Source organism: Nipponia nippon, unplaced genomic scaffold, assembly GCF_047370975.1.
Source record: "Nipponia nippon isolate SJK-2023a ecotype South Korea unplaced genomic scaffold, ASM4737097v1 scaffold_3, whole genome shotgun sequence".
NCBI lineage: Eukaryota > Metazoa > Chordata > Aves > Pelecaniformes > Threskiornithidae > Nipponia > Nipponia nippon.
Window position 1 is genome coordinate 111214237 of NW_028262347.1, and position 26282 is coordinate 111240518.

Consider the following 26282-nt stretch of genomic DNA (forward strand, 5'->3'; position numbering starts at 1 on the left):
TGAGATCGTTAGCTCTCTGGGACAGAGGCTTCCCACCACTCTCTGTTTGTACAATACCTGTTACCGTGGGACTCACTTTTACTGCGTAATAACGTGATTAATACAGCTAGTACAAATAAATTATTCATTGGCACTTAGGTTCCTAAATCAGGGTGGAACACTTTACATTTTTCCTGCAATCATTCCCTCCTTCCCAAATAAATAAATAAATGCAATAAATGCATAAATAAATAAATGCAAGTGTTCTAGGTTGTTCATCCTGAAGAAAATATAAGTTCATATATGTCTTTGTATGGCTTCTGGCACCATGGTGTCTAGGTAGCTTGCACTCTGAAGAGTTGCATGAAGAAGTGACTGGAGAATGTGTGTTTTTTCTGAGTGTGCTGGCATGGCTAGTGTGTTAAATGATTCTCACTGGGAGACTGAGGAATAAAGAATGTGGAGATGGCTTGTGGTCTGCCTTGGAGCACTAAGCATCAGTGTCAAGACAAGCCACTGGGAGCCAGTTTTTTTTATTCCTGAAGCATTGCTTCACGTTCTGCCTGCTCAGCATCCTTCCCTTGTCCAGTGACAGCCCCCTTTCTTGCCAGTTGACTGCTGAACTGTGGATCTGTCAGAGGCGGTGGTGTTGCTAAAGTAACATCTCCCCAGACATCTCTCCAGTCCCTAGAGAATGCTGGCCCAAAAGCACTCTGAAATTTGTATGACAAATGGCAGCCAGCCCCACTGAGAGACTTATGGTGTGGAAATGCATAAGTGTACGCACTATCAAAGGCTGGTTGGGGAACTGCAGTGTTTTGTCTTTCGGTTGACACTTTACCATTTCCTTCCTTTACAAATGTGTTGAAGATGCTAGTGCTTCATGAATACCAAACACAAGGTTTTTCTTTACTTTTTTTTTTTTTTTTTTTTTGCGTGATCGATACGAAGATCTCGGTAGAGCACAGCACACTACAAATCTTTTCCAAGTGCTTTAGCGGCTCCCTTCCCGCTCCCCAAAGGTACTGGCTGATAGGCCAATAATCAAGGCAATCACAGTGTAAAAATAAAACGTTGCCAAGGCTCAGCTGTTACATGCTGGTGCGTGAACTAATGACGGCAAAGCCTCTGTTCTGTTGTCCATAAGGGGGAGACTGTGCTTAAAAGCTCTGGTCCCTTGGTTGTCTCCAGGAGCAAATGCCTGTGGAGTGGCAGCTTTGCAAAGTGAAATTCCAGCTGTTAGTCAGTAGCCCAGGAGGCCAGTTGCCTAAAAGTATGCCCCAGGGACAAGATGGATTTTGAGAGATGGAAGGATAGCGGTGACATATCAGAGTAGTTGATGCAGAAAGGGGCTGCCGTTGCGCAGCAGCGTGGGCTGGGTAGCGATGGAGTTTCTCATGGCAGATGTGTGAGGAGGAGCTGTACCATGTGCAGAGCCTGGCCGTGGTAGCATACGCTCGGCAGTAGGAACCTGGCTGCACAGAGCCAGGATTGAATCCAAGCTCTTCATGCTGCCTCAGGCTGCTTGCAGGTTCAGGATAAAAGCTCTGCAGAAAATCAGATTGGGAAGGAATTCTTCATAGTGGAAGTTAAAACAAATTAAACAGCTGAACTTCTTCCTCTAGTCACTGAGGAGCTGTCCATTTGCCTTTAGGGAAATGAGGAAAGAGACTTGAATTATTTCTCTCCCTTAATGTCTGTTGATTCTTACTGCAGTGGCAGCTGGTTGCTGGTTTTGCTTTCCCTGGGTGAATCCCAGCTGTGATTGCAGGTGCCGCTCCACTAGCTCAGATCCGAGCAGGGACTTGTGAGCAGGCGGCCCATGTTGAAGTGCTTCACAGCAGTGGATACAAATGAATGCTAAATCTGTTCCCTGGTAAATGTTGGAACCATGTGAGTGCACTGAACCCCTCCGAGCTGCCAAACCTTCTGTCAAGCCAGAAGTTAAGTTGTTGTAAGTCTGTGTTCCCTTTTCTTTCAATAGCTTGTAGTGTGTCCTGTAGGAGTGTAAATATGACTCCAGCCAGGCATGAAACATGCAACTTGAAAGCCGCAGTGTTCGAGAGGCTGGGTAATGGAGTGTGATTGTGGCTCACAGGAGCCGCTTCTCTGGTCAGATTGAAATGGGAAGAGTCTGGGCATGTCTCTACCTGCCTGCTTGCCCTCCTCCGGAGGGAGGAGGGCTACGGGAAGCCTGGCAGGGGCCCTGCTGAATTTGCTTCACTGATAAAACTGTCAAGGCTGGCGAGACTGCAGAAGCCTCCCTGTGCTAAGTACGTACTGATGCTGTAGGAGCAGCCGCTGGAGTGACTGCCCCTGCGCATGGACTGCACCTGGTGTGACGATGAGGTGTGTGGCTGGGAATGTGGCAGTAAATCTGCAGATTGTTTGGTTGGGGTTTTTTTTTCTCCCACTCCCCACCCCCTCCATGCAGTTATTCTTCATCTGTGTATTTGAAAAAGTAAGGATGCTTCCAGGTGGGTTTTCTTTCCACCAGCTCTGATTGGCACCACTGAGTATCATTTATTCCTGGACTCAGGCACCAGCTCTTAGTTGTGATGAGGTCTGGAGAAAGTAACTGAAAACCCTTCTGCGGGGAGAGCTGTGGGGAGGAGGGAACCCATTAGAGTGCAGCAGAGGGAGCTGGAGTGAATTTTCATGCTGATGAATATGAGAGTGAAAGCCCTGACTGCTGCCGCCTGTAATTTGGCCAAGCAAGTGTTCTCCAGGCACCATCAGCACACATCTGTGCCGAGCACTTGACATGGGCTGTTCCCATCATCAGTGTTTACCTCGGCAGTGGGTCTCATGAGTAATATCCCAACTAGACCAGTTGCAAACCCTAGCCTGGGGAGACTTTACTGTCTTGCCATTTGTTTTCTCAGCTGCACCTGACAAGCAGAGGAGAGGCTGAGGAAATATTCCAGCTGCAGTTTGAGGGGTTTTTTTCCCCCCAATTATTATTTTACTTTCAATTAGATTTCTTACATCTGCCTCTAGATGCACCTAGAAGGGAAGGGGAGTATGTTGGTGCAGGCAGTGAGAGAAATGAGGCAGAGAAGTAGGAGTGATCAGTCTTTGTGCTGCCATGTTTGGGACACTGGCATAAGTTATCTCTAACGATCTAAATTGGGGCTGAGGACTAAAGTCATTATAGGAAGAAGTCAAAGTAGTGGCTGCAGTGATGGATGACTACAATTAAAAGCCAACTACAACATTTTAAACATAGTGGAGATCCAAAGCAATAAACCATCAGCTTCAACACATCAGACAACAGTGTTCCATATAGCAAAATGTCAGGCAATACCGATTTTGGAAGGGATGAGGAGATACAGTTCTTGAGCAAGGATGGGGCAGCGATGGCCAGGATTGCTGTGTCTCTGCTGGAACACTTGAGCAACTTGCAGCCGACTTGCAGCAAGGCAGCGGTTCCCTCTGCCAGAGCGGCGAGCGCAGCCCCGTATCTGCTGGGACAAATGCACCCACGCGTAAGGCAGTGCCTGTGCTCGCAATTTCCAGTGAGCCTGTGACTGAATCTGCATTGGCCTCTCAGCAGGGAGCGTGCCTTCAGCAGAGCAAGCAATACAGCGCGGTGAGGGAGGAACTACTTCTTGCAGGACTGTGGCTCCATGTGCACTGACTCAGGCTGGCGGGGAATTTCTGCTGCATCCCTAAGCTCTTCCTGAGACCTGAAAATTTCTCTCCTTTGTTTCAGAGCCATCATCAATCACTTCAACCCGAAGATAGAGTCTTACGCTGCAGTAAATCACATATCACAGCTCTCCGAGGATCAGGTAAGCCAGGCGTGCGATGACCTTTTTTCATGTTGACCTCTGGAATACAGGTGTTTAGGAGTACCTTGTGCTTACTGGGACTGATGATGTTGCAGCAATATGAGGGGTGAAGGCGGGACTCTCGTGTTCCTTGTTCAGATGTGGATGAGAGGAAGAGAAACAAGGCTTGCTTTAGCCAATTTTACCATCATGTGTAGACTTCTCGGTCCAGCAAATGCAGAAGGATGGGTACGAATGATGAAAATAGGGAGCATTGTCAGTAAGTGTGGTTGGAGACTGTGGGGATGCTGGTGTTTAGAATGGGGCAGGAAGTTTTTGGCAGCTACTTTAGTTATCGGAGAACTGTTGGGCATAGCTTGATTTTCTGTGATACTGGGGAATTAGTACTCAGGCAACAGTTGGTAGAAATTTTCTAGGGTAATAGCATTCAGTTGGTTTTAGATTTTGAAAAGAGAAGGTTTTTAATAAAGAGGGTGATAAGGTTAGGTTTCCCTTCCTTAATTTGGCCTGGTTTACGCTCTTCGTGTCCTGCTTGTATTGCATAAATGTGTAAATATGGCTTTTTGAAAACAGGCTACTGTGCATGGTCTCAGGAAGGGAACAGATGGCCTATTTCCCAAAATAAAATATTGGGATTATATGTTAATCACTCTTGGAGAGGTAAATGACTCTGCAGGAGCCTGTGGTGGACAGAATACAGAGCTGCCATACGAGCTGGGGGGATCATCCCAGACACAGCTGCATCAGCACCTCTGGACCTTCCAGAGAAGAAATTCTGTATGTAGTCCAGGACAGACCTCATTTGAGTCACTTTGGATTGCTCCTTCCACTGGATGGGATCCCATGCTTGCGCCTGTTAAAAGGTCCTGACTGTATCTTGCTCTGCAATTCATTTCTCTTTCTGTCCATGATATTTTTACTCATTAATTGATGATACCCTTCCATGCTTCCCACTAACCTTTTCATTTATTATCCTACTTAATCTGTAATATGTAACACCCCAAAGTTTCAGGTTGAATTCTGTACTGATGCAGTGGGGAAAAAAACGTGGACCCTACTGCTTTTTATTCTCATCTTGATATAGCTGGCTAGAAGAACACTGGTTTTAATTTACTCAGTTTTTCTGTATTGTTCTGCCTCTGAGAGTCACTGTACCCACAGCTCTGCTTTGTGATGGTTCATGTTATCAATCCTCATTCACTGATGATACACTGATTGCATCAACCCAGGCCCCTAAAAAAGAAAAGCCTTTGATAGCCCAATTTAAAACAGGGGGCTTGGATAGAGGGGAATTTTGCGTAGTGTTTAGGTTAGTCTGAGAAAGGAAACGAGCTTTTCACTGTCAGCTCTATGTGCTATTCATCCCCCAGCAGTTCAGGGAGGTCAGGTTAAATTCTTTCTTCCTTGTGTGTTATTCTTTAAATAAAATCTCTAGCAGCAGGCAGATAATGAAATCAGTGCTGATGCACGGAGCATTTTGAGGAAGATGATTAGGAAGCTGAAAGACAGTTAGATTTCTCTTTTTTCTTTTCTCCCTTCATACTTTCTCTCAACATAGGGAGAACATCAAACAAAGCAAAGCAATAATAGGCCTTAGTGAACTGCAGAGAAATAAGGGAGATGTCACTGTGGTGAGGGACTGTGTGGTCGCGGTGAGAGCGTTCAGTCAGTGCTCTGCAATTTACTGCACAAGGAGGAGAGGGATGGAGACTTCTTGCCTCCACTTTCAATTAGCCAGCATGCTCAGATCAGTGTGTTGGACTGCGGTTTCCCCTCCATCAGTAGCCGCCCCACGTGGTAAGTACATGAGAAGTAATGGTAGGTGGCCAAGATCACGGCCAGGGTCTGGCTTTTGTGGGGTAACAGAATTTGTTGTTTTCATTCTGTGTTAGCTGTTCAGCGTGGGGTGGGGGGTCACGCTTGCCTTTTGGCTGCTGCTGTCTCTCTTTTTTTTCCTTCCAGCTGTACCTTTTGATTTTACATGGGTGTTCACTTAGTTCCCCTTCTCCCTTCCCTCCATAAATATTTTCTACACAAAACCCACCTTCCTTTCTAGCCCTGTTTTTTGAAGTGTACCACATTGAAATACTTAATGCTGACATTTAACTTGTGTATCCACACACAGATACTACATTTGGGCCTGGTCGTTCTCTCCTTTGAGTTACTTGAATAGTTTCAGGAGACTGTTAGTTCTTTACTGGGAACATTTATTTTTACAATTTGGAGGATCAACCTTTTCTTTTAGTGAAGCTTTCCTTCCCTGATACAGATTCTCATATGGCTGCTCATACTCTTCTGTGGTATCTCAGAATCTCCTGTTAATCAGGCAGGCATGGCTTTGACATAGCTCTATCTGAAGGGGAACTTCCAGCTGCTCTGAGTTGCTTCCAATTCACTTGAACCTACTCAGCTTGCAGACTCTTAATTGAGCCTGTGTCAAACTTGCTGTGCTGCTCCTTGACTGTTCTGGGACCCTGTTCATGTGTTAGACAATTTTTTTTTTTTATTTTTGTATTTTTAATATCCTTAAAAGTAGCTAAGTAATCAGCTGAAAGAGATTTTGCTCTATCTTTTTATTTTCCTAATCCTATTGAAGGCTTTATTACCTTGTTAATCACTAATGTCTGTTTATTACCATTCTCAGTCTGTCATTTAAGTGCTTTCTCCTTTTTTATTTATAAGCATTAATGTTAACATTATTACATGCTGAGGGGATTTGCAGGACCTTGAAAATGACGGACATGGGATTGTTTTAAGGATAGACTGTTAATACCACTGTACATCTTCAGCCCTAAAGATCTCCAGGAACCGTAGTTTGAATATACAGATCTGCGCCCCAGGCAGGTGTATTTGCAAGACTTCACGGTACAGCTTTGCTGACTGTTGTGGGGTTTATCCAGTGTTTGGATCAGAAACACTGGGAAGAAACCATTTTCTTTCCATATTCTCTTGAGCAAAGAGTGTGAGATTCCCTGGGGTGAGCAAATGCCAGGGATTTGACGACGAGCCACCTCAGTCTATCACCACCATGTGATCCTTGCCAGTGCCATTCTGCAAAGAGTCTACTTGCCAAAGCAAACTCATAATCCTTCCTAGTTGTTAACTATTTTGACCTTGCTGTAGTTCCTCACCGTGAAACAGGAAATGTCTTAGCCAGTTATTGGCGTCTTCCTTCACTTGCTAATTTGTTAAACCTGCCTTCAGTGTTAATTTGTGTTTTTTTGGTGTTCTCCCTCGCAACACGTTTGTCTCCTGCCTGCATGTCTTTTAAGGAATTGAAAGATGCTGCACACTCAAAAAGATAGGGTTGGCCATTAACTGCCAATGTAGTTTAGCTCTTCTATGCAAGTGATTATTCCCATGTCTTCAAAGATGTTTGGGTCCCTTCTCAAGTCAAAGGGCAAAATAGCCTTCTGTGAAATGAATTCGTAGGCTTATCGGTACTCTCCAGATGACCAGACTGCCTTGTACTTAATACATTGGAGGCAGTAGACTTTCTCTGTATCTGATTTCCCAACGTGTTTTCCAGCAGAAGCAGTTGCAGGAAACAAGGTCAAGGCAGTGAGAACACAGCAACACAAGAGTTGCTCCAGAAGGGCCAATGCAGACAAACATAAAGACTGACAACACACAGGGCATGAGTGACTGGGATGGGGTCTCACATCTGCCTTTTCTGGATGTGAAAGAAGAGCTGTGTAAGAAGGCAGCTCTCTGCCTGATGGTGAGGTAGTGCAGTTATTCTAGAGAAGGTAAAGTGAGAGGAACCCAGTACTTCTTTTGGTGAAATCTCTTCAGAGCAGGAGTGTCTTGTGGTGCCTTGCATGCCAAGCAAGTCTTGTGCCAGTTTGCTGGAGATTTAGGTAGCAAAATTGCTCACTAAGGTCTCATTTTCTCTTTGGCACTTGTTCTCACTATGATTTCTGCTCTAAGGGTCTTAAAATTGAGATGCCAGGCACGTAGGACTGATGACGCTTGCTAGTCAGGGACATCTATGTGCTTTTTCTAATAGCAGCCCCTCTTTCTTCCCAGCCACAGTAGGGACACTAGGTACCTCCGTTTTGGAGGGGGTGTAAAGTTCAGTGTGAAAGACTGTTGTGAACACCTGTACTGTGTGTATTAGTCTGGTAACTGCAGATGGAAAGTGCTGGGAGCCAGAACAGATCGTGATGGAAAAACAGGACAACGGTATCGCTTTTGAAATTGTGACAAATGAGTAATACTTGGGTTGTTCCACATTGTAATACTTTGATAACTCAGGTAACCGCAGTCCAGTTTGGTCAGGCAATCTCACAAAGCCGTTTCCCTCTCCTTGAGGTCATACTCCACATGTTGAGTGCTTCGCCCTGCCCCCCCCCCCCCCCCCCAAATCCCCATGGCCTTTTGTTATGTGGTGGGGCTTCGAGGGACCAACCCAAAGTGCAGCTCAGGGAGGCTCCACCAGTGACTTGCACAGAAAGTCACAAAAGCATGTGCTTGGTTTTAGATGCCCTAAAGTATTCTAACTCTGACCCATGGATGTCATGGTTTATTCAACTTGTTGTGGTTTCCATAACTAGCAGCAAAACCACTGGCAGATACAAAACGCTATGTTCTTTTTCAGCGCTACCGGCAGTGGTGTTAAAAGAGTTAAAAGCCTCTTGCCACGTGTCTTTGATATTAAAAAGCTGAGTACCATCAGTGCTAGGTACTACAATAAATCCCCCTAATCTCTTACATTAATATAACATGTTGTGGGGGCTCCAGAAATACTTCAAAATGGTTTTGGTGTAATGCTACTTCACTTCTGAAATGCAGCGAGCTTTGGGGTAGAAAGTACCAACTTGCTAGTGCTGTGTTGCACGCAGTAGCAGGAATGTGAAACTCCAGCTAAGGGGCCACCAAGGCAGAGTCCTAATTTAAAGTCATCACATCTTTGCAAATGAGGCAGGGACGTTGGGTTTCATGGTCTCATTACAGGCACCTACTCATGATTAATGGCTTGAAACAGATTTTATTGTTTAAATAGAAAGAGCTGAGCTGCACCAGGTGAAATTGGAATCCCAGGTTTAAAAGGGTCTATATAAAAAGTCTTCTGGAGTTGGCAAAATGCCGGTTTGCCTAGCTGATGGGGGGGGGGGGTTCTCTGGTTTAGATAGCTTTCTCTTTTTTTTTTTTTTTTGGTTTACCAGAGAAATATCCCTGCAATTTACTTATGCCTCAGACTGCTTTGTGCAGTGTGCCAGACTGAATGGGTCTGAAGAGGCTTCAAGGACTGATCAGCTTTGCTGCAAGGAGATTTGAAGCTGGAGGTGAGCTTTGGAGCAGTGTCTTTGTACTGTGTAGTGTCTTTTATTAACATGCAAAATGCAATAAACCGTGCGTCGGGGGGGGGGGAGGGCAACAATGTGTGGTAGGCTGTTAGAGGGACAAAAGAAGGACTTTGGTTTTAAAAACACCTACTGCTGGAGAGGTGTAACCCTATTCCTAATTCAGTCCCAGAAATCCCAATAAGAAATGGGAGAAACCCTTCAATTCCCTTCTTTCAGGCTCGACACAAAGATGCCCCTGCATCCTGCCCGTTGCCGCTAGTGGTAGTTAGCTGCTCTGTGCCTCTCGGAGGCAGCGTGACCCTGGATCACCTTGACTGCTCCCAGAGCAGAGGAACCCTGCTGCTGCCCTCTGTGCATTGCAAATGCTAAGGCATGTCTTGCTTCCTACCCCTTCTGTGAGCTGTCCTCTTGGGGGGATTAGGGACTGCCTCAAAGTACAAAATAAGTCCATTAAACTTCAAAGCAAGGCTCACCTTCAATTCTCGCTGCCGTTTTCATATCCTTGCCTGGCTGCGGCTAGTACCACAGGGACTGATAAGGGCCTGAAAACTGCTGTAGTGTAGGTGGGCACTGAATGCTGGGGACTTGTTTTGGAAAAGCTGACTTCTGGAGCTGCTGCTCACTGCTGGCTGCAACAGGGTAAAGTCTCCTGGAGCCAGATAAGTTTCTGTGCTGGTGCTACAGAGGCGACACTCGGGGACGTGAGTTACGAGCCTAGCCTGATGATACACAACTGGGAGTGCGCTGAGCAAGAGCCAGAGGTTTAACTTCGTAATAGGCTCCCAGTCCATACTGTGGAGACAAGGTGATGTTGCTCTAGTCCAGTGCTTGTCCTCACCCATGGTGAGTGCATTTCACAAACCATATCCCAGATGCCTGGTGGATCTGTTTTATTTATGTGTGGTACTTAACTAAACCTGGAAAAGGGGCTGTGGGTAGCTAGAGGAAGGGGCTGCAGGCTGGGGTCTGAACTCCTTCCTAGCCGTCGCTGTGCTGCCTTGAGCAAACCTTGAGCCCTGTGTCCTCCCAAGTGAGAGGGCAGCTGGTGTGGAGCCCTCGGGGAGGCAGGCAGCGTTTGAAGTGCTATGTGATCTGCTGGGGAAGGCAAAGCAATGTTACGGATTGCCGTCACTGCTAAGCGCCCGTGTAGGGCAGGGAAAGCTCCGCAGAGGATTGCAACAGAATGATCAAAACAGTCTGCATTTATAAAGATTAAATTACAACTTTGCACATCTACGATTAAAGAAGGAGCTGTCAACGGCTGGCTTGTGCGAATGCACAATTCAATTTGCATTTTGTAAAACTTCAGATTGAGAAGGTTTTTTAATCCCTTGTGAAACAGGAACAATAGACGCTGGCTGTTGCCAGGTGCATAATGCATATAGATACCATGCAAACTTCTGTCATCATTCCCTGTAAAGCTGGATTTATAGCACTATACTTTGTTGCTCTCGTCCTGAGCTCCACCCTAAGCTTCCTTAGACTCAGTCATCTCTCTGCTTGGGACTCCGAAAAGCAGACAGGCTATAGCCTGCTGTGCCAGTTACAGACGGCGATGTGGCTGTGAGTAACCATGCCTGGAGTCAAATTCTCTCACCAAAGGGGACAGGCTTTGCAGTGACCGCCAGCCATACTCATTCCGGGGCTTGTTTAGGATAAAACTTCTGCCTTCAGAGACTGCTACTCTTCCTGCTCTCGGGTAGTAACCTGCTGTAGCAGGTGATGTTTTTCTGCCCTCCTCCTCTGGATCCTCTAGCTGGAGCTGCAGCTGTTTCCCAAAAGTGACAAACTGGGTCATGGCTCTGATTTTGAAGTGGGAAGCAAATAGAGCTTTGCGGTCGCCACGCCTCCCAGAGCAGGAGAGTAAATGCTGCTGAGCCAAAAGGTGCCGCACCTGAGCAGAGCTCCACTCAGCTGGAAGATTTGGTTTTTTGGCTCTCTAACACTTGGCATTTGGATGTTAAGACAGTGACTTTAAATGTCTTGTCTGCAGCAGGGAGCTCAAAGGCAAACCTTTTAATAGAGGAGAAGGCGGCATCTCTGATGTGTGTCGCTCTTCCTGTCTTCATGGGAGATCTGAGGCAGGCAGCGGGATTGCTCAGGGAGCTAAGATGTGTCATTCAAAGGCAGCAAGTGGGGGGATGGATGTCCAGAGAGATGGAACTGGGGACGGTGGTTCTGCATCACCCAAGTGCCAGGGGCTATAAATCAATTCCACTGCCGTAGTCAGAGGGCGCTTGGATTCCCTCATGGCTCAGTTAAGGCACAAATAAGCTCCCAGGGAGCTACGTATTGCTAGCAGCACATGCTGTTTCAGCAGCAGCATCTGCCTCCTAGCTGGCATGAGTGTAGGCCTGTGGAAGGATATTAATTCATAGCCCTGTGCTTGCTTTCACCTGAGCACCTGTTTGTAGGAGTTCCTCTGACACTTTTTCCGAACCATGGATTTATGTTCTCCATCAATAACTGCTTGACAGCAAGAATTGCTAACAGGGAAAGTATATTCCAGCCTCCCAGACAAGCAGCTGATGAATCGGCCTGGACCATTGTCTGAAAGTACCTAGGATTTCTGAAATAAGCTGATGTGACCCAGGAACCGTCACTTACATCAGTGTTGACTGGTGTGTCACAGTTGCATCAATGTTAGCTGTAAACTAGGAAGCTTTTCTCTTCCATGAAAACACAGGTTAGTTAAGGTGCTTCTGGCAGTAAAAGAATAAGTATGGAATATCCACTGATATATCCTTAACATTTGGATAGCAGGGGGTAGTTTCCTGCAGACTGACATCTAATATTGTTGTTTCCAGTAGCTCCTGCCATGTGCCTTAGCCTCCTAGTTGGAAACTTTGCTGCTAAGCCTTACTGTGTGCAGAACCCCACTAATGAAATATTGCGCTTAAGGCTTATTTGTGCACAAAACCCATCTTTGTTTCCCAAATGTATTTTCCTCAGCAGTTGTAATTCAGCGGACTGTGGTTGTTTTTGAGTTGGATGTAAAACTAGACACTGAATGCTGTCGAAATCTTACTCGTAGACTTCTTGACTTCTCAGAAAATGCTGGGTTGGGGTCCTATATAGAGGCTGTAGAGACAGAGAAGTTCTTGTGAGTGCTTCTCCCACTCGCAATGGCATGAGCGAGCTCCTATCCCACTAATGGACCGATTGCATCTCTGAGACAATGACAGCGACTCGCAGTGAAATGGGATGACAGAGAAGGACACCGCGTCTTTCTGAAACCGAAATTTAGCATCAGGGAGCTGCTGTGATGTGGCTAGCTAACTGTTCTTGGGGTGCTTTGGCTTTGGGAAGGTCTGTACTATCTTTTGCAGACCAAACTGAGCTGCCCTGGAGCCCCATGAGTGTGTTTAACACAGTGGAAAGCCAGAAATAGTATCATGGTGATACAGTGAGAATTTGTGTCTCTGGGCACTGCTATCAACTCCCCTCTGGTTATATTTCTTCAGCAACATCTGTGAATCAAACCATTGCTCTTCCTGCAAATAAGACACCAGTCTTTTCACTTAGGTATTGCATTGTCCTTTGCAGCTTTCTCCTACTTCTGTGAAAATTGATGTTCTAAACCCAGGACGAATCAATCCGTATGTGAATATAGAGGTCACACAGAGCCTACCCTGAGATGCCTCTGATTCTGCCAGCAGTTCTCCTTCCCAGTGTTTAAAGGAAGAGTATGCTCAGCTGGCTAATGACTGAGTCTCCCTTTCCACTCCTCTTCTGCACTAGAAATGCATATACTCCTCCCCAAACCTAGATACTAGCCTTTGCTCAGCTCTGTCATATTGGTGGTTTGCTGGAGTCAGGCAGCCGTCCAACTTGCATGAAATGTTAGCTGTTACTGTCACCCTAAGGTATATCCATGATTTTATGTAACAGGATGTAACACAGAACACGGATCTAGATGGAGCTTCACGTGATGGTATCTGCAGGGGTTTTTTGTCCCTTTCATTTCTTAAAAAAGGTAACTGTGAGCTACCGTATCGACTTTTTAAGGCTGCCTTTTGTTTGCAAGAAGTACTCTTTCTGTTGAACATCTTGAAACACTAGGACAGGAGTCATCTTCCAGCCGATGGAAACAGAGATGTGGATTTGTGAGGGAGCCAAGGAAGTCACGCTGGAACTTAGACTTCCTGACTGTTTTGTTTTTTGCATCCAGGCTGCTTTGCTGGGAATTTTCTACCCTGTTGTTAATGTTCCTGAAAACTGACGACTTGATGGAAGCATCACTACAGACTCTTGGTTCTCACCTCAGCTATAAAGATGTGCTTTTCTATTTTAAGTGATGGACTTACTTAATTACAGTGCCACCTACAAGTCATTTTGTAGGCATAGAAAGGAAACTTAGGTCTGTTGCTGGGCTAAATTCCCCTTCTCAGAAGAATAAAAAGAAAGCTACTGTAATGCCTCATCTCAGCCTTCTTCGCAGACACCTGAGCATGACACACTTTTTGCAGGGGAGAATATTAACATGATCTGAACTTCATTTCTTCAGCTGGTGGCAGTTCCCCACATCATCCACTTCTTGCTGCGTTTTCCACCCTCAGTAGTGCCCAGAAGGCTAATATTCCAGGACTGCTTGAGTCCTAAAGTGCATCTGTCATTATTTAATATGTTGATGTTTCAGAACTAGGACTTGGCGTTGCTAGGGCTGGGCAGTTAATGTCATAGTAAACATCTCGGCATAAAGGAGTCGGTTGCTGTACTGGGACCACTGACCAGTGCTGTCCCAGTCGCTTATCAGGAGGTCAGTTGTTTAGTTGAACCAGAAGCTTGTGGTCTTGTCCCAGCTACACTGTTAGCTTGAGACATAGCCTGGTCCCTCATCCACACCCAGAAACCCTTCACTTGCGTGAAGCATAGTTTGAAGACGGAGGCAACTGTTCTGTTGGGAGACCTGAAGTGAAGCTTTTTGTACATGAGGTCATAACTCAGTGTGACCTCGGCTTATGTATGTCAGGGAGAGCTTTTTCTGTGGTGAGTTTGGAAGAGGTCAGGTTAAGATGCTTAAAGAAAAATGGCCAGTTGGTTTGATCCTGATCTTTGTTCAAAAAAACAAAAGATGCAAAAATTTAAGAAGTTGAATCTGGGGAGTGGGAGGATTTTATTTTGATAGCATTCCCCTTTAAAAAAGGGAAAAAAAATCACCTGCCTGCACTGTCACACAAAAAGCCATATTTTCCAGCTCTCAACAGGGTTGTGGTTTAAAAGGTGAATCCAGACTCTGGAGAGTTAACTCTATATCCAGTAATCTTACATAGTTGTACCCAGGTGCTCACAGACGGCTGCAGATTTTTCTGCCCTGCCTCTTGCTACTAAGTCAAGAACAGATGCTTCAGAAATATCCACAAAATATTTAAGATCACACCTCTCCTCTGTCGCTTGCTCTTGGGAAGGCCATCAGATCGTTCTGATCCCAAGTGCCGCTTCCTGGCAGAGGCTTTAATGCCTGCTAGGGTAATGGCGAGTGGCAATTCAGATCGCAGGCTTCTCTTGCTCTGTATAACTCCTACTGTTTGTTTGTTCCCTTCTCTCTGGGTGTTGAATTGGTGTTCTGGCACATTATTTGACCTGGGTTTTTCCCTGCCCTTGTTTCTTCTGGGGGGGCTGTGTGCCATCACGCTGCTGACAGCACACGCGTTTGAGAGGATTCCTTTACATGTGCCTCTTCTGGCATTTCATGATCCTGTCTCTTTCAACATGTGATAGCAGAATATAAAGTAGGTCACTTTATTTCCTTTCTGCTTTTCTCAGTTCTGCAGCTCTTGTGATCTTTGAATTCTTTCTGAATATCAGACGATTTTGGAGACTCGTGACTGGGAGAGTTCAGCAGGCTCCTAAAGCCTCAGTAGTCATCTTGGGATCGGGCCTTAACAGGGCACTAGGGACAACTTTCTTCATAGCTTTTGTGTGCCTTGGATACCCTGTTAATTAGTGCCCTTGACATGTTTTAGAGAGATGAGAAGGAAGAACGATGGCAGCTTTCCCAATGCATAACCATCGCTTGCTGCAATGATGCATCCTGTGGCTGCTGCCGGCCCTGCTCTCCTCTTCTGAGTTGATTGTAGCTGGCATTGTCGTCTAGAAGCAGTAAACCAAGTGAAGAGCTCTACTTACTACCATTTACAAAAATGCACCAAACAAAAGCTCTAGGCACAGTCACAAGTCAGTCCTTAAAAAGGCATATGGAAGGAATTGAGTTTTTCCTGAGTCAGGCCAGCTCAGGCTACTGTAGATTTACAACAAACCCCAAAACTTTAAAGTACCTGAATTTTTCAACCTGCAGACTTGCTTTTGGGTTTTATTCATACAGGCCAAGATTCTAGAAGCATTGGGGTTAAATTATAGCACTGTTTCACTGAAACTCCCTCTTGTGAATGGTTCTCAGAACTGTAAGATCAGAGTCTCTGCAGAGTAACACAGAGATGTGGCCCCTCTTCGACTTCTGTCACTTGATTTCTCAGCAGGGTAAGTGTGGTACCAAATTATTCTGTGTTAACCCAGGGTGAGAATGGACCCCTGTGGTTTATCCCACCTTAAAAGCGTGTTACTATGTGGTCAACTGCATGCAAACTCCAGATTTTGTAGAGCTTCTCTGAAATGTGAGATGGAGTTGCAGATGCAGAGAGACCTGGTCCAGAGCTTCCACCGAAGCTGCTTTCTAGTGGTTTTGAATTCCTGACGGGAGTGCTCAACTGATATGCCTGGTTAGTCAGGGAAAGTCAAGCAGAACTTGAACTTGTGTGTATTAAATATAAGGTGCAGTTTCTTAAGAAATTTGCTAAGCAAGCATGAAATCCTCTTTAAATATAGTCAAAAATTCAGATGTGAGAATAATATCAAGAGGGCAATGCAGCAGCATTTTGGGAAGAGCAGAGTTTAGGATTCCCATTACAACAAAAACAGTTGTGCAAATAAAACTACCAGCTGATGCAGTACAAATTAGTGGTTTTAAAATCTGGAGAAAAAGCAGCTGAGTTATTAATCCCTGAACTGAAGCCCGTAAGTCCTTTTAGTGAGTGACTTTTGTTTGTCATCTAATCCCTTTGAATCATGGAAAACACAGACCCAGAGTTGTTCTCTGCTGTGTAGTAAGAGGAAATTTAACCAGTGAGCTAAATAAATAAATTGATTAATTGGCAACAATAAGGAGCTGTGTATGCACTGTATCTAATTGCTTTTTTATATTGTCTTCCTCTAGCTTCTTGGAAGACACAGGTTTGTGGGTTGCATATGCAAAAATATGCTAAAAAAAAAACCCCAGCTCACTAAGGCTTTGAACCTTCAGCTTCGAAGATCATTGTGTGGATCACCTTATATTGCTTTGGACAGTCTCTAATGGGGACATTGCTCAGCCAGGCTGAATTTATGCAGTAGAAATTCAAGCTGAAATTGAACACACCTCAAAATCACGAAGTAAATCAAATCTCATTTCCTTGCTTGCAGAGAACCTGGTCTGTGTGGGCTTTCTTCCTCCTCCTCCTTCTCAGTAATTTTTATTCTACCAGGTCAGAGCTACCTTTTCCTTATGAGAAGTACTGAGCGAGTGGCTTCCCTGAGCCTTACTCAAAAACCCATCCGAGCTAATAGCTTTGAAAACGTTTGATGTCCAAGAGGCACTTGGGAGCATTAAATCCTCACACAGGGATTTTTAGGCTGTAGAACAATGGTGTCCTCCAAGCACTGCAGGAATTACCGTGGAGATGATATTTCCATTACAGATCCTGCAGGTACTTATCCAGAATATGGCAAAAGAGAAGTTTAGAGAGAAAACAGAAGCCTTGGTGATCAGCTCCTTATCCCCAAGAGAGCGGCATCGTCTTTGCCCACACCTTCAGTAGTGCTGAATGTACAAATACATCCCGTCTCTATAGCCAGCCAGTTCAGTCTAGAGCTGCGACAGCAAAGGGTGCATGCTTTTTGACTCAGAAGGCAGGCTGGAGAACTCTCCAGCTTGCTGCTCTGCATACTGATTAGCTCAACTTGAGGATTCAACTGCTAAAGGTCCTTTGGAAAAGAAGCATAAGTTTTGTTCTCCTCATCCTTTGGAGAGAATGGGTCCAGTGCCAGCACAAGTCACCTTTTCCTTGAATGTCAATGGCGGGCATACAGCCAACACAATAATCTTATCTGGTCCATTAGCAATAAACCTCCACTTTGTGTCATGTCCTTCCTGCCCATCCAGCATCTGAACCTCTGTGGAGATAACACCTTCGCTCTCTTAGAGATAAGATGCCTCTTTTCAGTCTCTTCTCAGCCACGTGTTCTGAAGGGACTTGTCCTCTGTGGTGTTTTGGGGTTGTTGCCGGGAGCGTCTGAATTGTGAGAAAGCTGCTGCTGAAGAGGTGGTACGTCTGATGCTTTAAGGATATAAGCAGAACAAATGTTGCAGGGATAAACACTAAGTTCCCAGGCACACAAGCCCTTTTTGCCCTCCAGATATCTTTGGATTGCAAGACGTCACTTTACCGTGGCAGGAATCCTTCTTGAGAGACATAGCTATTATCTTGGGCCCTGATTGCTTCTGTTGGGTATAAGGGGAAATGACTAGAAATAACTTGAGTGTCAGCAATTTTTGGTGCCTCTGTGTTTATTTCAAAGAACGCACGCAGACTTCTTTCCCTGAGAAGGGCAGTAATAAGCAGCAGACCGTCGATTTCTCAGAAACCCCTGACCTGTTCTCTGTGTGTGGTCCATGCCCGAGTCTCTGCTCCCTCTCAGATTCACCTTGCTGGCTGTCTGCTGGCCAGCTATCCTGCACATCTCCATTTCAGTCAAGAAGTGTCTCAGCCCACAAAGTGTAGCATCTCATCAGGCCTGCCCTTGCTGGTGATTATCTTGGATAGTAGCTTCTGTATTTCCAGCTGTCCCACTAGCCTTTTAAATGTTACTTTTGCATTAATTTAGCAGTCAACTTTAAGCAGCTCTGTTTTTACAGGCAAAAGATGTTTTCCATGCTGGCCATGAATGCTTCCAAGCATAAACTGTCTCATTCTGTTTCAGCTCTGGTCATTGCCCAGATGGAGTTTAAAAAGAATGACACATTCCAACGGCACAAAAGGGGATAATTTAACAAATTAAAATGTTAACAAGCTTTACTCTTTCACCATGTCGTATCAGAAATTATTTGGTTCTCTTATTTCTGCCCTCATCACAGACTTTGTCCTTTCCTTTTCCTCCAGCTGTACAATGCAGATTAGAGTAGGATCCAAAAGTGTGTCTGGGGTTCGTGAGGAGTCACTTGGTCGGCACAGATTTGATCCCATCTCCTTGGTAGGAATTTCATCACTGTCATAATTCTTATGAACTTAGCTTGCACATCTGCATTCTCACTTTCTAGGGCAGAGTCATCTTCGTTCCTTCTTGCCCTCTCAGTTGCTCCTGATGTCAGTACTGTGCCTGGTCATCAGCACCCTCAGTGCTTGTGTCCAGAATGAAGAGACTTCTGAGCTGCACATGAGAATGCCTTATTTCTGCAATCAGTGCCTTTGAAGGAGGAACTCCAGACTTTCCATTGCTGTTTAGGTGACCTGCACTTAGATTGACTTAAAGCACTTTTGGAACTGCAGCCTTAGAGCAGACATTTTGCAGCTGAAGTTCCCTTTTCACTACAGGATTTTCTGTTTATAAGGATCCTCCAGCAGCTTATAGCTGTCTGTTCCAACTCCAGATTTGCAAAAGCCTTAACAGCTAAAACTGTTATATGGGTTGAGTCACACAAACTTCCAAGCGCTGCCCACCTTTCCTTATTAGCTAGCTACCTTAGCATACTGCTACTACAGTTTTTTCTAGCTATTTGTAGCTACAGCTATTTGTAGCTAACCAATTGACTATAGATCCATTTCTTTTGGGCTGTATCTTTAGGAGGATATTTTGCAGATTGAATTTATAAGTCTCTTAAAGTCTTTAAGCTGTAGTAAAGTCTTCTAGATATTGCCATGCAGGAAAGGACTCCTGGAGTCACTGTGATAAGCCTGGAAATGTTGGCCCAAGGCTCAAAAGTGGTCAGAAAGGCAAATAGAGAATTAGAAATTATTAGCAAGAGAACAAAAATAAAGCAGGAGTACTGTGTTGTCACGGTGTTAGTCTGTGACAACCCATGTTTTAAATCTTGTATATCGATTCCAGTGCCCTTATTTCAGAAAAGATATTGTAGAACTGCAAAATAGTACAGATAATCAAACGGTTACTTGCTCATCTGATTTCTTGGCTATCCAGACGTCTTGCTTGTGTTCAGAAGTTCTGGTTTTCCCCGTCTCAGAATAGACTTGAGTTCACTTTCCACATGTGGTCAGTTAGGCAGGTGAGCTCTGGATTTCCTCTTTCTTGGCGTTTTCATTGCATCTCCTCAGGCCACTGAATTATTGCCTTTTATCACTTCTGTTGTGCAATTAAAGCTGGCCTTCTATTGTCACTATTTAATTGCTTAAATGTAAGCAGGAGCTATGGAACTGATCTTTCTAAGCTCTGCCCCTCCAAATGCGTACCTTCCTCCCCCAATCCTAACTGAGTGTTTCTCTGGCACGTCCTGCATTGTTTTGACTTGCTTTAAATATACAGCATCCGCTTGGTTTGTGGCCAGTTTTTTAGTGCATTGCTATTTAGCTTTAGTGCTTCCTTTAATTAAACTTATTCATGTTGTGCAAACCAAGCTTAACAAGATTTCTGATCATTTAAAAAAACAAAAAGTCATGAGCTAGGTGGTTAGCATCTACTTTTTCTCAGCAAGTGTCAGACCAGGGCTGTACTAGTAGCATTCGTAGAGGCCATTTGCTTGCTAGTTGCTGTAAAAGAAGAAGAAAAAAGAAAAATCAAATGCATGGCAAGCTCCATGACTTTTTGGAGTGTCTGTGTTCTCCTTTCGTTTGTCTTGATCTTTAAGTCAGGGTCCTGGTGAGGCTTTTTTTCGAAGTCAGTCTATAATCATTATATCCTGTAGAAGTCCGTGGTGGCTGTGTGAGGAGCACAAGCTCTCTTGGATCCCCCGCTGATTTCTGTGAACCTGACCAGGTGACATAGTTCCAGAAACCTCCCGTGACTGCAGATGTTTGATTAGACCATAACCAGAATAAGCCTCCCTGTTGTTTTTCCCTTGGGCACAATTAGATTTTGGTTTCTTTGAACTGGAACAGTCCACTTGCTGCTGTTGGGGTTTGATTGAACAGAAAGGTTTTTGTTGCATACCCTGTCTGAATCTGTTCTCTAGACGGCCTTATTTCTGAGCCAACTGTGTTCTGGGCAAATTTGAATTTCTTTACTAGGAATGAGTTTCCGCTGGTGTACATCAGGTATCCTGTTGTCACCTCGTGGAGGCAATCTGAAGTTGTGTATTTGAGTTTCAGCATTTGCCAGGGTGCTTTCTGGCTGCTGGCCCCAGAAAGATTTTATTTCTGACCGTTTCTTAAAATCTTCAGCTACTGTTTTTTAGGTTCTTATAGCTGTCTTTGATTTCTGTAACAGCTTTGTATGTCCTGGCTTCTCAGCTCGACTGGAGCAGCAGGTCATGACTTAAGCTCTTTTATCTTGTTTTGGGCACCAAGGTTACTGGTCTTATTTTGGTCACTTAACTGGTGCTGGAGAGCTGCTGCTGACTGTTGTTTTCCTGTGTGTTCAGGGTGACGAGGTCTTCTCTAAACAGAGGATTGCACCAAAGGGTGTACACAAATCACAGCATTCATTGCTGAATGCTGGTTAGCCACTTAGGCTGAAGGGGTAATATGCACAGTGAGCATAAGGATGCTCTCTTCCTCTTGTCTGATGTTTTGGTGACAGCAGTTGATTTAGTGCTGTGCTAGAATGCAGCTGGTAGATAAAAAGCTTCTCCTGCAACAGCCCATCACATTTCAGCACTTAAGCTAATTGTAAGCACAATGGGGAAATAAAAAAATTAACGGTCCGGTCCATAGCTATCTGCAGTGCTTTTCAAGCCTTGGCAGAATTGCAAGTGCTCTTACGTACCTAGCAGTGAGAAATGTTTTCATAAATGCCACCAGCTGGAGATAAGGGTTCACAACTCCAAAATGGGCTGTAACTCCAAAATAGCAAATCTATCTATCTCTGAGTTTTATGCTCCTGCCATCATCCTGGCTGCTGCCTGCCTTCCTCACAAAATTTCTAACAACAGGTGAGCTTAGTGGACCTCATTCAGTTTCTGGTGGATCTCCCTACCCAGGTCTAAAAGTCTGCTCTGGAGGGTGCTTATTTTATTAATTGGTAATTTTTAAGATAATTTGTTTCAGGATCTTTGACTTCTTTTTCCCTGCCTGGGCTTTGGAAGTGCCGGCATTGTGCAGCACATGGATGTTCGTTCTCTTGGCAGAAACCCACTGAACCCATTTTCCTCCCTTGAATGACACAGAATTGTCTCCTGTATTTCCTCTGGAGAGCCTGTCCCTGCAGCCTGGGAAAGGCAGCCCAGAGTCCCCCAGAGAGAGCCAGGTTCTTTGTGCCAAGTGGGATATGCAGATTGGTATAAACCCACTGACCATCCATGAAACTGAGAAAAGCAGATTGGCCTTGAGAAAAAGCAGTGTGAGGCTAAGTGTGTTTTTTGCTCCTTGTCCTCCAAACCCAAACGGGTTGAGCAAAGTGCATTTAACATGCATGGGAGTTGTCATTTATGTGTACACATGACTTCTTGACATTACTCTATAGTAAAAGGATTCGTGGCACAGGCTTTCTGGTGAGGTGAGCAGGCTTTCAGCTACCTGACTCCTGGAGCTCAGAGGGTCTCATACTCCTAGCACAGGACTCCTTAGCCCTAGTGATGGCTACACAGGGATGTCAAGGGTTATTGACCACATTAATATCTTCTATTTGTCTATACCTTTTACAAATTAAGTCCCCTGCGAGCCGTGCATATAGCTGGTCTCTGTGACCATACGTCTCAGTCGTTACTTGCCTCTGTCCTACTTTGCAGCCTTTCTGCTTCTTAAAGTAACTGGAATCTCGCGAAGGCCTGTCCCATGGGAGCTTGGCATGGGCCCTGCACTGTGCATTTACAGCTGCTCCTGGGTGGAGGTGGATCACAGTTTGGGCTTTGGGATGTTTCTGAAAGCTCTGTGATTTCCAGATTGGTTGGATCAGTGAGTCTTTTCCTACCATTAAATAGAGTTGAACACCTTAGGCTTCTAATGGATTGTGGTTTTAAAACATTTCTGGAGCAGATAACTCTTGTCCCAAAAGGGGATGCCATTTCTGCTAGCTGAGTTCAGACAACAGTCATTTTTCCTGCTCTCAGGGCGGACAAGATGCTGCTTCCTACTCTGAGAGTGACAGCCGTGTGAGCTGGTGAGGGCTGTCTTACAGGCTTGGTCCAAGCAGCTTCATGCTCTCAGCCCACAGCAGGAGAGGGCCATAGGTCCTTCGCTTGCATGTAGTACAAACAGCATCTGCTTGATGCAGGAGATCTGGGGCACTGGAGCAGGAATGACAACGCGCTGCGTGTCTTGCACCTATGCGGCATGGCTACGCTTGCGTCTCAAGCCCAGATCTTTGTCTTTCCCGCCGTGTGCACCAGACCCACTCTGCATCCTCTGGATCCATAGATGTGTGCTGTACACCCAGCGTATCTTGGGATTCTGAGTTGTTAGACTGTCATAGCAACATCCTCCTCCTCTTCCCCTTAGCATTCATGAACATGGAATTAATACTCATGGCTTGATCAGCTTGGGGGTGAGGGATGGTGTTGAAGCATCAGCACTGCATTTAGCTCCGGTACAGCTGCAAAGGTAAGGTAGTGTTGGGTCAGACAAAAGCTCTGTGCTGCTGCTTATCCTAGGGTGGGTGCTTTTCTTGAAGCCAGTGTGAATGGCAGCTGCTTCCAGCACACGTGTGTAGCACTGGCAGTCTGAGTGGATCCTCTCTCTGAACTTGGCTCCTGCAGACAGGGAAAGAGGAAAGGGAGGAGGAGATGAGTGCAGCCAGGGTCTGGGCAGAGTCTGTTGGGAAATGTGGCAGCTGTATGTGTGTGTTTTTATTTAACTTCTAATTATTTAGTTATGTGCTTTGTCTTTGGCATGTCTGGGGATTAATTCCAGCAAAGACTCCAGCCTGCGTCAGCAACTTTTAAGTTGCTCTGCGAGAAGTGTGATGCCATTTGGAAAAAAAAAATCATTTTCCATATTAATTAGAAGATACTACTGTAAAATTTGTGTCAATTATCTGGCACTTTATTATGGAGAGGCAATAGCCTCTTCATAGTCCAGGTGGCAGCAGCCTTTTCATTACAATGAGAAATGTTGCTATTCAGTTGAATTCACTAGGAGAAACACTCAGGGACTATGAGTTGCTTGTGGAGATTAGTGAGGGAGAAGAAGGGGAAGATTTGTACTAAACCAGGAGTAAACAAGCCAGTTTGAGGACTCCCGTGTAAAATACACATCAGGCTTCTACTAGAATAGGGAATCCCCAATGTCTCTTCCTACAGCCTCCATCCTCTGAGCTGAGGGGACAGGCTGCTGGGTTTGCTTGTGGTATCTTGGGCTTTGCCTAGGTTTCGGAGGTGGGGCTGCCGTAATTCCCTCTGTGGTACACAGGCAGTGACGGGGACTCCACCACCTCTGTAGAGAGGACAGAAGGCACGTTTGTCTACCCGCAGCCTTGGCCCCTCTGCCATGTCCGTGCAGTAGCGCTGCTGAGGACATTACATGCCCCATAGACAGGCTGGTCCATCCTCCAGCATGGGACAGCTGGGACAGAAGCACCCAGCTTTTCCGTCCTGCGAGGGCTTGCAAGGCCGGATCTGGAGAGCCTCCTCCGTCCCAGCCTTCTGAGCCATGTGGAGTTGGTGTGGGGGGCAAATGCACTTTAACCTGAGGTTTGTTGGAGAGGTTTTTTTGCCTTTTGCTTGATGTGAGATCATTTAGTCAGTTCTTTTCCAACTGCTTCTGTGCCGTGGCAGCTAATGACTGTCTTATGGGCATGGAGAGGCTTTAGCCAGGTGCTGGTGATGCTGACTGATTGCATTCTTGCCCTTTCCTACGCTGATTAAAAAAGGCAGTGTAGAGACCTTGCTTTCTTCTTGCTTCTGTTTTTCCTTTATCTTTCTGTCATTACCCTTGCATGCTTCCCAGAACCTACCCACCACCAGGTCCCTTGCTGGGTGGTGTGAGTTGGTGGCACGCTCTAATTTTATGTTGTAGTAAGGCAGAGACTGCTGTTGCAGATTATGAAAAATTCTGCAGGTTAAAAACTTACGAAGCAATGAAGCATATTGCGTCTGCCAGATAGATGGGCCCTCATTCTGCCTGTTGCCCATTAGATTTCATTGCCGGTGCAGCTCCTTCTCTGGCTTTGCTGCTAACCGTGACCGTGTTCTCCTGGACAGGGTGGGGATCTGAGACTGCTGCAGGTAATCCCCTTGTTTCCCCAGGACAGGCTCTTCCAGAAGGTCCAGTCTCTCCTGGGGGGGTGCAGCAAGTCAGCTCTTGCTGAGGATCAGTCAGAGGGAACAGCTCTGGTGCAGTGAGGAAGGAGCCTGTGTGTAGAGAGTGGTACAGCAAAGCACAGTCTGTTTTGAATGCAGAAAATTTCAGGGCAGGGGCTATTGGTTCTGGGGAAACTGGTTCCAGAGCTTGTGTCCACAAGAGCCCACTGACCCTTTGGAGGTTATCCATCCAGTTTACAACAGAGCGGTAAGCTGGTGGATGCAGCAAAGTAAGGAGCCAGAAACTCTGAAATAATCTTGTTCCTCTGGGCGCAGCGGCATGGCATGGTATGGCATGGCATGGGTGGGATGCTGCGGAGAGCTCAGCCCCACATCAGCCCCTCCGTTGTAAGCCAGCCCCATTGCTATGTTACCCGGAGGGGTGCCTCTGCTCACAGGTTGTCGGTATTGCTGGGGAAGGAGAGCTATGGGGCACGGGCAGTTGTGGCTGCAGGACGAAGTTGAAATCCCAGTGCCGCAGAAAGCGCTTGCTGTTCAGAGCAGCTCCTGAAAGGTTGGTTTGGGGACACGTACACAGGGACCTGAATCGCTAACATTTCTCTGGAGCTTCTGGAAAGCAGTCAGTGAGTGAGTGGTGGGGCAGGGGGTTAATTTGGTGGCAAATTATCTTTAAATTACAGTGGTGCAGCTCCACTGATTTCTGGTTTGTTGCACTGGAGTAAATGAGCAAATGTAGCCTCTAGGGCTGATACAGGTAACTGCAGGAAAGGAATTCAGCAGTACTTACCCTGTCTGAGTTTCTCACTTCTGTCATATTGCTTTTTGAAGACTCTGATCCCCCTAAGGTAACCTACAAAAAGAGATTTAGGTTGTGACTCCTCTTCACTCTTTTTTTTTTTTCCCCCCACTGTAAAGATCCAGTAAAGCTTTTTTTTAAAAAAATAGTTTGTCCTGCATGTTTATCCTTGCAATCTGAGGAGTGTCGCATCTTATCTTCCTTGTTGCTTGCTGAGAAGTGTCTTGGAAATCTTCTACAGTCCATTTTCTTCTATTCTTGCCTGACACTAGAAGTGGTGTTCTTCCAGCTGCTTGTGAGATTTTAAAAAACTGAATGACTATTTAAAATCCATGTGGGAGAGTCCAGCTAAAAGTCCCTTCTCTTTTGTTATTCATACTTCACCATCTTGGAACTGATGTTTTCTAGTCTTCCATAGAGACTTCTAGGAAGACCAGGTCAGACAGGACCTTGAAGGAGAAATGCTTTAGTCTCAAAATTAAACTCTTCTAGTTCTTTTGTATCTGACAGAAAGGTGCAGATAAAGATCTTGCGTGTTTAACACAAAAGGGCGTTCTTCCTGCCGTAGTTTTCCTGCGCAAAAGTCAAAGCAGTGTGTAAGAAGGGCGAAGGATGCTAGCATGCAATCTTCTGTTACACAGAGGATGTAAGTTTTTTGTCATCTCTGTAGAAAGCTGATGCCTTTCAAACCTTCATGTTAGATGCTCTTAATACCTTCTGCTGCTCTTTAACCTCTCCTCTGTCTAGCAGCTGCATCTTAAAGAGCAGATGAGATTGTTTCAAGGATGGCAGGTCCTAATCTCAGTAACAGCTCCTATCCATTATAGGGTATGAAGTGAAATGATCTGTGAGTGGGTTTATCTCAGATCCCACATAGCATTTTTTCTCAGCAGCAGCAAGAACGGGAAATTATCAGGCAGTGAGGAGAAGCTGTTTATTTTTAACTTACCTTTTCTTTTTAAGTTCTATTTCATAATTAAAGGAGATAAGGAGTGGAAGCCAAT

At 45.4% G+C, this 26282-nt stretch overlaps 1 protein-coding gene across 7 annotated transcripts in view; it reads left to right on the forward strand.

The window, feature by feature from the left end:
* The window catches only part of ARMH3 (armadillo like helical domain containing 3), a 129504-nt gene that overhangs the window by 92257 nt on the left and 10965 nt on the right, over positions 1–26282 (forward strand). For 5 of the 7 annotated variants that reach the window (XM_087763829.1, XM_087763825.1, XM_087763827.1 and 2 more), the window contains one exon: positions 3695–3773. In XM_087763829.1, coding sequence (XP_087619955.1) covers positions 3695–3773 — 79 coding nt within the window. Of the gene's footprint in view, positions 1–1750; positions 1934–3694; positions 3774–8941; positions 9062–26282 lie in introns of all 7 variants that reach the window. The other 2 variants (XR_015706163.1, XR_015706164.1) reach the window with 2 other exon arrangements.